This window comes from Tupaia chinensis, unplaced genomic scaffold, assembly GCF_000334495.1.
Source record: "Tupaia chinensis unplaced genomic scaffold, TupChi_1.0 Scaffold000426_1, whole genome shotgun sequence".
In the NCBI taxonomy this organism is placed as follows: domain Eukaryota; kingdom Metazoa; phylum Chordata; class Mammalia; order Scandentia; family Tupaiidae; genus Tupaia; species Tupaia belangeri.
Genome location: NW_006159931.1, coordinates 38,572 through 50,317, shown reverse-complemented (window position 1 = coordinate 50,317; position 11,746 = coordinate 38,572). Strand labels below are relative to the sequence as shown.

Below are 11,746 nucleotides of genomic sequence, written 5' to 3'. Positions count from 1 at the left end.
CCGGGACACGAACCACGGTCGACTACGTCGGAGTCCAGCGACATAGCCATTACACCAGCTGCTGGTTCCCTCCTCTTGGAATTTTGAGCACACACATACACACTTGTGCTCGGCATGATTTTCCAGCCACCCGGTCTAGGATTTGAACCCGTCAGCCATGTGGGAATCCAGGACCTTAGCTACCACACCACCATGCGTGTACTTACCTTCAGCCTCCGTTGAGATTTGAACTTGGTAGTGTCGAGGTTGCTTTCTCATCAGCTCCTGTTACCACCTGTGGAGACAGATGCTGCTGGTGTCTGTCGCTGTCAGTCTCGCCTCTTAACCGCACCCACCTGGGGTTGTACAGTGGCCCTCTCTGCAGCTGGCCTCTCTCCTGCTTTGCACCTGTGAGATTTGTGTTTGCTTTTCGAGGTATCATTTTTTCCCAATTGCTGCATATCCGCTGCTCACGGTGTGACTATACCCAAGTCTTTGTTTTATGGTTGATGGACGTGGGGCTGTTTCTGGGTTTCGGATATTTAGGAAAAGCTGTTCTGAATATTTGTGGACCTGTTTTGTGCTGCACATGTCTGTTCTGGAGCGAAGTTGCTGGGTTGTAGACCGTCCATGTGTTTAGCTTTGGTAGATAAAGCCACCCCAGGGGCCACGTGGTTGCACGGCCTGCTGTCTCCCTAGTACTGGGAGTTCCAGGTGCTCCGCCCCCTTGCCAGCCCTTCCTGTGGTCATTCTTTACATCCCGGATTGTGTGCTTGTACTGCAGTTGCGTCACCGTGGTTTTCGTTTGTATTTCCCTGGTGACGATGTTCTTACTGTCACTTTCAGTATTCTCTGTTGTGAGTTCTAGCTCAAGCCTCACCTAGTTGCTATTTCATTATTTCTTAATGGATTGATAAGAATTCTTGCAACGGGCGCCAAGTACGAGCTTCTTGTTGGATTTATGCATGGCGCATGTCTTCTCCAGGTCCTGCCTTTTTCCCTTCTGTCTTAATATTGTCCTTTTCTTTATTATTTAAATTCATGGTCGTGTGTGTGGAAGAAAGAGAAGTATGCTTCACAGGACTCAGTCCTGCTGCAGGACCCCCGTCCAGTCGTCCAGCCTGCCAGGGATCCGCACTTGCACGCATGTGTCCACTGTCTTCTAAGAGGACAGCCCAAGACTCTGCCTGCAGTCTGCACGTGGCTTCCAGCTGCACCACAGGGACTGGCCGGTACTGCTTTTTATAAACAGAGTTTCTTAATTTTTTTTGAAGTCCAGTTTCTTAGTTTTGGGGCTTGTTTGCTAGTTATTACTTTTTATCTCTTATGTAAGAAATCAGCCAACCCCAAAGTCTTCTCCTTTATATTTTTCAAGAAGCTTCAGTGTGTTTTTTATCTTTTCATTTATGCCCACGGTTCAGTTAAAAATTGACTTTGGGTGTAATCTGAGGTAGAAGAAGCAAACTCTTTAAATTCTTCTTCTATCTTTAGGGAGAAATAAAAATGCAATGTAGAATTCTGTGTGTGTGTGTGTGTGTGTGTGTGCCTTTGGGTTGTGTGTGTGTCTTTGGGGGTGTGTCTGTGTCTTTGGGTTATGTGTGATTTTAATCAGAGAGAGATTTGGACCGTCTCTTCCTGCTCATGTTGTGATCCGTCTGCCCCAGCGTGTCATCCACCTGGGACTGTGGCCACACCCCAGTCACGCACCCTGGCCAGCCTAAGCTTCCTGTGTGGCCCTGGCCTACACACAGCGGGGCCCGCCTGCTCACAGCACTGCAGCTGGGCCTTTGTTTTCTATCTCCTTAACATTTCTGGTTTCACATCTAGCTTTAAACTTAATTGTCTTGGCAGACCCTTGTTATTAGGTCATTGAGAAAGTCATGACGTATTTTTCTATGTTTTCTGTGCAAAAATATGTTATGACCTTCCCGATGACCTAATAGAATTCTTTATATCCTGAGAAAGGGTACCTTGAGATGTTTTCTTGGAAGTTCGTCCCAGTGAATTTAGTTAATTCTTGATTTTAATTACTCTTATTACCGATACAGTGAGAACGAATTCTTTAACACTTCTGGTGGTTCTACGTTTCGTTATCTTCCAGAAGTCTCTTTTGTAAACACTTACTACTCTATCAGATAAACAGTCTCCAAAACTCTTCTTCCATTTATTTTTGTTTTAAAAGTCTTCTGTTTACATTCACAGTGCACATGTGTCCATGCCCATGTGAGAGAGAAAGCGAGCGGCGAGGGCGACTCAGGCCTCCGCCCGGCCTCTCTGCACGTGCCCGGCCACAGCACCTCTCATCTAGCACAGAGTCGGCCTAATGCCAACCCCAGGCCTTTAGACTTGCCAGCCACCAAAATCTCGTGGGGACTTCTGGTATTTCTGTTTAATAACACAGTAATAGACTAAGAGAGTGACGGAGTACTTGGGCCTTTCTCCAGTCATCACCTGGAATTATGAGTTATCGCCCTCAGAGCCAACAGGTGGCGCTGAGGATTAAGGCGCTGGACTCCCACGTGGCCGACTGCGGTTTGAGTCCTAGACCTGGCAGCTTGTTTTCTCACCTGCCCTGGACTCAGTTAGGCACAAGTGCCGTTTAGCAAATTTACATATAATAATACAATGATCAAATTCTTTTTTAAGAAAGAGTTATCGACCACTGTTTCAGCATCCAGCTTCTTTCTCATTCCGTGTCACATTCATGTGGCTTTTGAAAAATGCCATTTTTTGGAACTAGCATACTCTATAAAATAACTCTGAGAACAAAACGGGCACGTCTTTCTTTGTTGTATTAGATAATATCCAGCTCCCCATGTTTCATTCCTGGCTGCCATGGCCCGTGGAGGGCATTTTCGTACACCCTCTTCTTTCTGCCCTTTGGCCAAACCCTTCAAGATGATGAGTAGCGTCTTTGTTTTATGGTGGGTACCTGCCCAGGATAGTTATTGGCAACATGTGATTGAACATTTCCTGCTGGGATTTAGGGCAGGTGATGTATGAAAGGAGCCAAGAAGCAAAATCCTAGATACTGAAAGTGGTCCTCAATTATGAGTGCTGTGCTGGACCAGTACCTTCTTGTAGAAATTGAGGGGACGTGTATCTGCTCTTACTAGCGTCTGGCTGGTTTTACTACCCGAACATTCCTTGAATTTTCTCCTGATATCTAGACTTTGAGCAGTGTGTGTATACCTTGAGACCAGGTCCCTTAGACGAATACCATGAGTGTCTCCCAAGGGCAGAGTGTTCAGGACTGCTCCTGCTGGGCTTTTTTCCTGTCCCCGCTGTGTCGTTAGTGTACAGACCACCGCCCTCCCAGTGGCTGGGGCTGTGTCCTCGCCTGTTTCTGCCTGTCTGGATTTTGCCTAGTGTGTGGTTAATATTTGGGTACATGGTTAATATTTGGCGAGTCAGTCGGTGACTTACAAGCTCAAGGCCCATCATGGTGTTTGGTGCACTTAAGGTAAGGTCCAGTTTTCTATGTCTGACTCCAGGTCCCACTGACTGCAATTATTTTTGGTCAGATTATTGTCAGTAACTGTCTTGTGTTAAGGTGAGGGTTTTGTTACGGGATCCTGATAGGATCTTTTTAGATCTCTAATTCTACATTGTTGGCCTTAACTTTCCCCTGGGAAAATCTGCCCGTCCCTCCCTCCTCTAATCCATCTTCCTTGTCTTTTTCTTATCCCTGTCCATTTCTCTTCTGCACATAGCTCTTCTTGTTTCAGTTCCCTCGTTAGTGATGCGCTCGCCGAGGATACCACCCCAGAGCCTGCTGTCGTTTTTAGCTTTAAGAGTCAGAGTAGGAGGAGACTGTCCTGAATGATTGGCAGATCGTCAGCTTTGAATCGGCACCCCGGTGTTCTGGCATGGAGGCCAGAGTGGGGTATCATCTGTGCCTCCTCTCTTCCTTTGAGGAGGGTAGCGTGATGGCACATGTTGCTTTCGTTATAGAGAGACCGCGTCTGTCAGACGTGTGGGAGCACAGACTCGGTACCCAAGCTCCTTTGATCTGCTCTTCCCACCACACCTCCGTGCCTCTGTTTTCCAGGCCATAGTGTGGCGTTGGTACTATGCCCACCTCTTGGGTACTTGAAGGGCTAGACACCATCAACGCCTGGATTGTAGTCAGTGCTATGTAAAGGATCTGCTGTGACCGTCTATTGATTTTGAGCTCTTCCTGGGCTCTTCCCCCTTGCTCCCATAAATCTTCATCAGGCGGTCCTGTGACCTGGTTGTACATCTGTCTCCTCCATGACACTTAGCTTTTCCAAGTGCAGGATCCCAGTCCTACCACCGTGTCTCCAGGCCCTCACAGTGTTTGGTCTTGTAGTTATTTGTGGAACATGGCATTAAACTCACCCAATGACCAGAGATGTGCAGTAGGTTCATTGGCTTGGAGATAGCTGGTCTGTGTTGCGCCTCGTCACCTGGGAATTAGGTGATCAGGGGACTCAAAGGGCCTTCCAAAGGATGAGGTCTTCGGTTGTGCTTTCAAAATACCCAGTGTGGGCCCCTGTTCTGTCTCTGTTCCCTTCACAACAGCTTCAGTAGTCAAATGAGTATACATTAAATGGTTTAATAAAGTCAAACAAGAATTTGCCCTCAGTAGTTCGCACACTGGAAGTCAGGAAGGCCGAGTAATATGTGAGGGGATAGCATAAGACATTAGTCCTTGACTAAAGTGAAAAGATCCGAGGACTAGATTCCGTCAGTCCAGGAGATCTTAGTAGTTCAATGTCCAGACGTGTGGTGCTAGAATGATCTTCTTTTTCCCCTCAGGATTTGACTGGATCTGAGCTCTACACCCAGGCAGCCAGCCTCCTGCACCCTGTGGTTTACACCACCGCCGTCATTCTGCTCCTGTGTCTCTTCGCCGTCGTGGTCAGTTACACGTACCATCACAGGTGAGAGAGAGCTGCTGGCCCAGGGCAGTGCGTGGGCTCCGATTTGGAAGACTCCACTTCACGTTTAATTGGGATAAAACCAAGTTTGCTACCATCGGTATTTCCTAGGATGCGTCCAAAGGAAGGACTACTTTAGAATACACAGAAGCCTTTTGCAGGTTTTGCTGTTAGAGACGTGAAAACCAGGGCAGGAGGTGGTGGTCAGTCAGTCTGCAGAGTCTGGTCAGCCTGGGGCTTGTCTCTGGAGAGGGAGGTAGGCAGTGTGTGTCGGAGCCGGCCAGGAGCCTCGGGGTGTCCGTTTAGCTGGAGGTGCGTTTTCTGCAGAGGTACCTATGAGGTGTCTCTAGGTATCAGACTCCTGCTCCTTTCATTTTATGACTTCTTGCCTGTTTTGGTATCCTTTGTTTTTTAGATGGCATTTTTGAGAGCATTTGTAGCATTCAGGCATGGGATGTGGGTTTTGTTGATTGGAGGCAAAAACTACGAAATCTTTTATTTTATGGTAGGAAATAACACACAAAAAGGATTTGCTAAGCAAAAATTCACTTTCCAAAAGGTTTTGCCAGTACATACTTTTCTATTTAAGGTAGACATATATGACATTTCTTGACATTTAGTTGAGAAACAAAAGGAAATTTTTGGATTAAAAAAAGAGGAGAGACTTCAACAATTTATTAAGAAAGGTCAGGAGGGAAGCGCGTTGGGCTGTCGGCTCGGGTGCTGTGAAAGTCGGGAGAAGGACACTCTGGTGCAGAGCGGAAATCTCCGGTGGCCACGCAGGTGGTCAGGGCGTCTGAGACACTGCAACAGAAGGCCGTGTTTGGTCTGCAGAGCCCGTTTAACCTTCATGGGCGCAGTGGCTCCGTGAATGACGGGTCTTTATCAATGCACAAAGTTCAGTATTAAACCTTAATGAGTAAAATGAATTCTCAGCTCACGTATGTATCAGGGGTATTGTATGGTGCTGAAATGAAATGTTAAATATCAGATGTTTAAATTGGGCCTTGTACAGGTGGAATTAACTTGTCAGTGGACACCACAGTGCCCTATTGAAATGTGCTAGGCCAGGTTGTAGTATTTTCCTTTCTTTTTTACACAGCTTGATCCGAATCAGCCTCAAGAGCTGGCATATGCTCGTGAACTTGTGCGTCCATGTTTTTCTGACCTGCGTGGTCTTCGTGGGAGGAATAACCCAGACCCGAAATGCCAGTGTCTGCCAAGCAGTAAGTCCGAGTCAGAACCGAAGTGGAAAAAAGATGTTGATATTAGGGGTGCATTTTGTATGTTTCATGAACTGTCAAAGCAAAAATGCTCCCTTCAAGTCTTCTTTAACTAAAGTTAGACCTAATGTCCATCACTTACATGTTTTACCAATACACTTCGGGTTTTGAATGAACCATTTGCAACTGAGTATATACCTTGAGCATCGTGTCCCTTTGTCGTTGAGGATTCAGTACCACTTGTTGAGTCTCTTAAATGTCTGAGCTTTCATTTAAAATATTTATAAAATTCTGATTTGGGTTGAAAGAGAAGGGACGTTTCTAACAGTAAGACTTTTTAAATTAGTTTATGCACTGATAAAAACAGTACGACTTGGTAAAAGATTTAACGGTGGGGTGTAAAAATAAGAAACTAGGTAGGGTTGGTCATTATGAAGAATTCAAAAATATTCAACCCATTTTCAAATACAACATTATATTACATATGGAACCTTAGTAAATAGAACTCTTGCAATGCAAGTATGAAACATCGAAATTCTTGGTCTTAATCTTTTTGTGTTACTGAGAAAAATAGCCAAGACTCATGGTTTATAAGGAAACAGGTTTATTAGATCAAAATTCTGGCAGGTGGAAAGTCCAGAGACACAGGCCTGGCATCAGGCTGGCCTACAGCGTGGCAGGCAGAGCACAGGGTATACAGAGAGAGTTTCTCAGAGCACTCTCCTATAACAACCAGCTTCTGCAGGACCTGTCCTCTTCTCACGAGAGCAAGAACTCAGTGAGTCCTGAGACACGTCACCAGTCAGGGCGTCTGAGACGCTGTGAGTAACAAAAGCCCGTGTGTGGTCTGGAGAGCCCGTTTAACCTTTGTGGGCGCAGCGGTGGAGAATATACACACACGCATATCTTCCACATTATATGTAGTCCAGTTACTACGCCTATTCAGTCTTGATAAAACCTTGAGGTGTGGCTATTGATAATCCTCACACTCAAATGAAACTTAATTTCAGAAAGGTCACATTATTTTCTCAGAAACCACACTTCTAGTAATTCATGTTAATGCTGTGAGTAACAAAAGCCCGTGTGTGGTCTGGAGAGCCTGTTTAACCTTTGTGGGCGCAGCGGTGGAGAATATACACACACGCATATCTTCCACATTATATGTAGTCCAGTTACTACGCCTATTCAGTCTTGATAAAACCTTGAGGTGTGGCTATTGATAATCCTCACACTCAAATGAAGAAACTTAATTTCAGAAAGGTCACATTATTTTCTCAGAAACCACACTTCTAGTAATTCATGTTAATAACACAGGACCCTTTCACCAATTGCTTATCACGGACAGTCAGAGTACTGGACACCTTGCATAGATCACCTTATTTCACCACGTCGCAGTTGCATATTCTTGACTCCCGAGTGTTGGAGATGTTACATGACTCCCCGGTCACACAACAGGTAGGAGATGAATTCCAGTTTAAACCGGACAGGCCTTCTGATTTCTGAGTTCTCTCTCCCCAGCATCAGTATATAAAAGCACAGAATTAGAGCTCAGGTCTTGTAAAACTTATTCTCTGTTCTGGGGAAACTCTCTGGTTACCCTGGGCCTCAACATTCCTCTATCAAACAGGCTTTTGCAAGGGACTCTATAGCATTGCTTCCATGAAAACATGCCTTCAGGAATGTTGTCCAGGAGCCAGTTCTGTGCTGAGTCAAGGATTATCTTGAATATACATTACAGTCTGCGTGCTTCCTAGATCCAAACGCTGGTGTATGGATGGTAGAACTTAGGCCTTTATGCACATCTGTTAGATAGCCTCTATGCACATCTGTAAGATAGCCTCGTTTCATTAGCGGGAAGAGGAGCTGTTGATTAGAATCTACCTTTGTGCTGATTTTGAATCAGACTTTTGAAAGTTATCAGTATTTTTGATCATCCTTAGTGCGAACATGTGTTTTTTGTTTGTTTGTTGGTTGGTTTGTTTTTCCTTTTAGTTGATATGTTCTTCAATCTTCCTTGTAGGTTGGGATAGTTCTTCATTATTCCACTCTTGCCACGGTACTTTGGGTGGGAGTGACAGCTCGGAATATCTATAAGCAAGTCACTAAAAAAGCTAAAAGATGCCAGGATCCCGAAGAACCACCACCTCCACCAAGGCCAATGCTGAGGTACCTCATGTCTGTGTCGGATTGTCTTAATGTCCATTAGAGGTTGCCCTTTGCTTTGGTTGACGAATGGTCACAAATTAGAAGCAGTAGCGCCAGGTGAAGTTCTGGGATGCAAACGAATGGCCTCGAAACCCAGAGTGCCTGATTTGGGACATAGGTTTTGTGTCCTTCCAACCACGCAGCCTTTCCCAGAACATCTCTAAAACGTGCTTCCACTTTATAAAGCACTTATCATGGTTTATCATGGTACTGGGCATATAAAGACTTCATGAAATGTTAACTGTTTTATTTCTGTAAGGTTGTGTGTCACAATCTTACAGAACCTGTGGATTTTAATCTTCTCAAGTAGGTATCAGTGTCATGATTCTCTACCTAAGACAAAGCCAGTTTTGAGTTCTGTCCTTCCTACCCATACAAGAGAAACCGGAAATGAATGCTCATGCTGGATAAATAAAACCTATCAACCATGACTGAATTTATTGATTGCCTGATACGTACCTGGCACTGGGCCAGGGATGTAAAGACTCCTGCCTTTGAAGAGTTTGCAGTCTGTGGAGGAAACAGATGTGTGAAGAGCTGACTGGAAGCTGTGTGAGAACTGTGGAGGTAGTTCTTGGTGCACAGGCAGGAGACGCCGTGTAAGAACTGTGGAGGTAGTTCTCGGTGCACAGGTAGTAGACGCTGTGTAAGAATTGTGGAGGTAGTTCTCAGTGCACCGGCAGTAGACGCCGTGTAAGAATTGTGGAGGTAGTTCTTGGTGCACAGTGCACAGGCAGGAAACGCCGTGTAAGAACTGTGGAGGTAGTTCTTGGTGCACAGGCAGGAGACGCCGTGTAAGAACTGTGGAGGTAGTTCTCGGTGCACAGGTAGTAGACGCTGTGTAAGAATTGTGGAGGCAGTTCTCAGTGCACCGGCAGTAGACGCCGTGTAAGAATTGTGGAGGTAGTTCTTGGTGCACAGTGCACAGGCAGGAGACGCCATGTAAGAACTGTGGAGGCAGTTCTCGGTGCACAGGTAGTAGACGACGTGTAAGAACTGTGGAGGTAGTTCTTGGTGCACAGTGCACAGGCAGGAGACGCCGTGTAAGAACTGTGGAGGCAGTTCTCGGTGCACAGGTAGTAGACGCCGTGTAAGAACTGTGGAGGTAGTTCTTGGTGCACCAGCAGTAGCTCTGTGCCCTCTGCTCCCCGCGAGCTCTGGAGACTTGGTTGTAAGAGGAGGCCCACTCGCTGCTCCGTCCACAGGGCAGTATAGCTCTCTTGCCAGCTTTGGGTGGAAGGTCCAATTTTTTTTTCTCCCCAAAGTTCTTCGCACTTCCGCTTTTCTGTATGTGTTTAGTTCCATGTCAGCTTCCCTGTTGTTTTGTAGATGGGTTTGCAGGAATCCATGGTGGGAGTCTGGGCTTGTTTCAGAGGTTTTCTCCTGTTTTTCTCTTCTGTAGGGGGTTTGAGGAAGGAGAAGTTCTCCAGAGCCTCACTGGCTTCACAGTAGGCTTCTCTGCTTTTACAAGTAGAAACTTCACAAACTACTTCCTGCCTGCTCTCTCCTGCCCCCCAGTGGTCCAGCCTGGTTCATTCCTCTGTGGGAGAGGGATGCTCATAGGCAGTGGCCTCATCCCTTAGGCAGTAGCTCATCCCAGGTACTGTAGGCTGAAAAGGTGCTGTCAGTGGGTCCTCTCTTAGTCAGCGGCCATGTTGCCCTGACTCACCCCAGCCTCTGTGGTCCTGATACATCAGTCACTGAACTGAGAAGCTGAGCCTGGGAAGTGGAATGTGAGATTGTAGCAACGGCACCAGTGGGTGGCCCTGGGGGACCCTGGGTGGTGGGGGGGATGGGGGCCGGTTAGCCTGTGAGATTTTAAAGTCCACTTTGTAATGGACCTGTTTTCTACTTCACTAGCTGAATCTCAAAGAAGCCGGTTCTTCTAAAAAATATGTAAGCCAAACCACACCCGAGTAGTGAATGTAACTTTGCCTGTCCACAGGGTGGCAGGAGCTGATAAGCTTTTCTCAGCTTGGGAACATACCAGACCTTGTACTTTAGAAAAAGAAAGAATAAAAATAAAAAAGCAGGCTCCAAAAGATACCTCTCACCTATTAGTGGGATGGATGATAATCAATACTTAAAGAATGACTTTTGACTTGCTGCGAGACTGTGATAAATACACCTCAAAGAATGAAATGATGGCCAGCCGTTTCTCCTCCTAGGTTTTACCTGATCGGTGGTGGCATCCCCATCATAGTCTGTGGGATAACCGCAGCAGCAAACATCAAGAATTACGGAAGTCGGCCAAATGCACCCTAGTGAGTATTTTGTATTCCTTCTGTACCTGACCCAATTGCTTCCCTTTTATGTATTTTCTAGACACTCTAGTTTACTGCAATTTTAAAAATAATTGGTTGAAACACACAGCCTCTGATCTGGGTTACCACTTTCTTCCCTAGTTGCTGGATGGCGTGGGAGCCCTCCTTGGGAGCGTTCTATGGGCCCGCCAGCTTCATCACTTTTGTAAACTGTATGTACTTCCTAAGCATATTTATTCAGTTGAAAAGACACCCTGAGCGCAAATATGAGCTTAAGGAACCCACGGAGGAGCAGCAGAGGTTGGCAGCCAATGAAAATGGTGAAATAAATCATCAGGATTCTCTGTCTTTGTCTCTGATTTCTACATCGGCGTTGGAAAACGAGCACACTTTTCACTCTCAGCTCTTGGGAGTTAGCCTCACTTTGCTCCTGTATGTCGCTTTGTGGATGTTTGGGGCTCTGGCCGTCTCCTTGTATTACCCTTTGGACTTGGTTTTCAGCTTCTTTTTTGGAGCCACGTGTTTGAGCTTCAGCGCGTTCATGGTGGTTCACCACTGCGTCCACAGAGAGGATGTTAGGCTCGCGTGGGTCACGTCCTGCTGTCCGGGACGGAGCTCATATTCAGTGCAAGTCAACATCCCGCCCCCAAACACCAGTGGGACAAATGGAGAGGCTCCCAAGTGCACTAATAGCAGTGCAGAGTCCTCGTGCACGAACAAAAGTGCTTCGAGCTTCAAAAACTCCTCCCAGGGCTGCAAACTTACCAACTTGCAGGCTGCTGCAGCTCAGTGTCATACCTCTTCTTTGCCTTTGAACTCCACGCCTCAGCTTGATAACAGCCTGACTGAACATTCGGTGGACAATGACATTAAAATGCATGTGGCGCCTTTAGAAGTTCAGTTTCGAACAAATGTGCACTCGAGCCGCCATCATAAAAACAGAAGTAAAGGACACCGGGCCAGCAGACTCACGGTCCTTCGAGAATACGCCTACGACGTCCCCACGAGTGTGGAGGGGAGTGTGCAGAACGGCTTGCCGAAAAGTCGGCCAGGTAGTAACAATGGACACTCGAGGAGCCGGAGAGCTTACTTGGCCTACAGGGAGAGACAGTGCAACCCACCCCAGCAAGACAGCAGTGACGCGTGTAGCACGCTTCCCAAAAGCAGCCGG

General features: G+C 46.5%; 1 protein-coding gene across 1 annotated transcript in view; it reads left to right on the top strand.

The window, feature by feature from the left end:
• ADGRA3 (adhesion G protein-coupled receptor A3) overlaps positions 1-11,743 on the top strand; it is a gene marked incomplete at both ends in the record, with an annotated part of 70,118 nt that extends 58,375 nt beyond the window's left edge. The window contains 5 exon segments of the mRNA XM_014590288.1: positions 4,762-4,886; positions 5,986-6,109; positions 8,127-8,272; positions 10,480-10,575; positions 10,717-11,743. Of these exon segments, the coding sequence (XP_014445774.1) occupies positions 4,762-4,886; positions 5,986-6,109; positions 8,127-8,272; positions 10,480-10,575; positions 10,717-11,743 (1,518 nt within the window).
• Between the last annotated feature and the right edge of the window lie 3 nt (positions 11,744-11,746).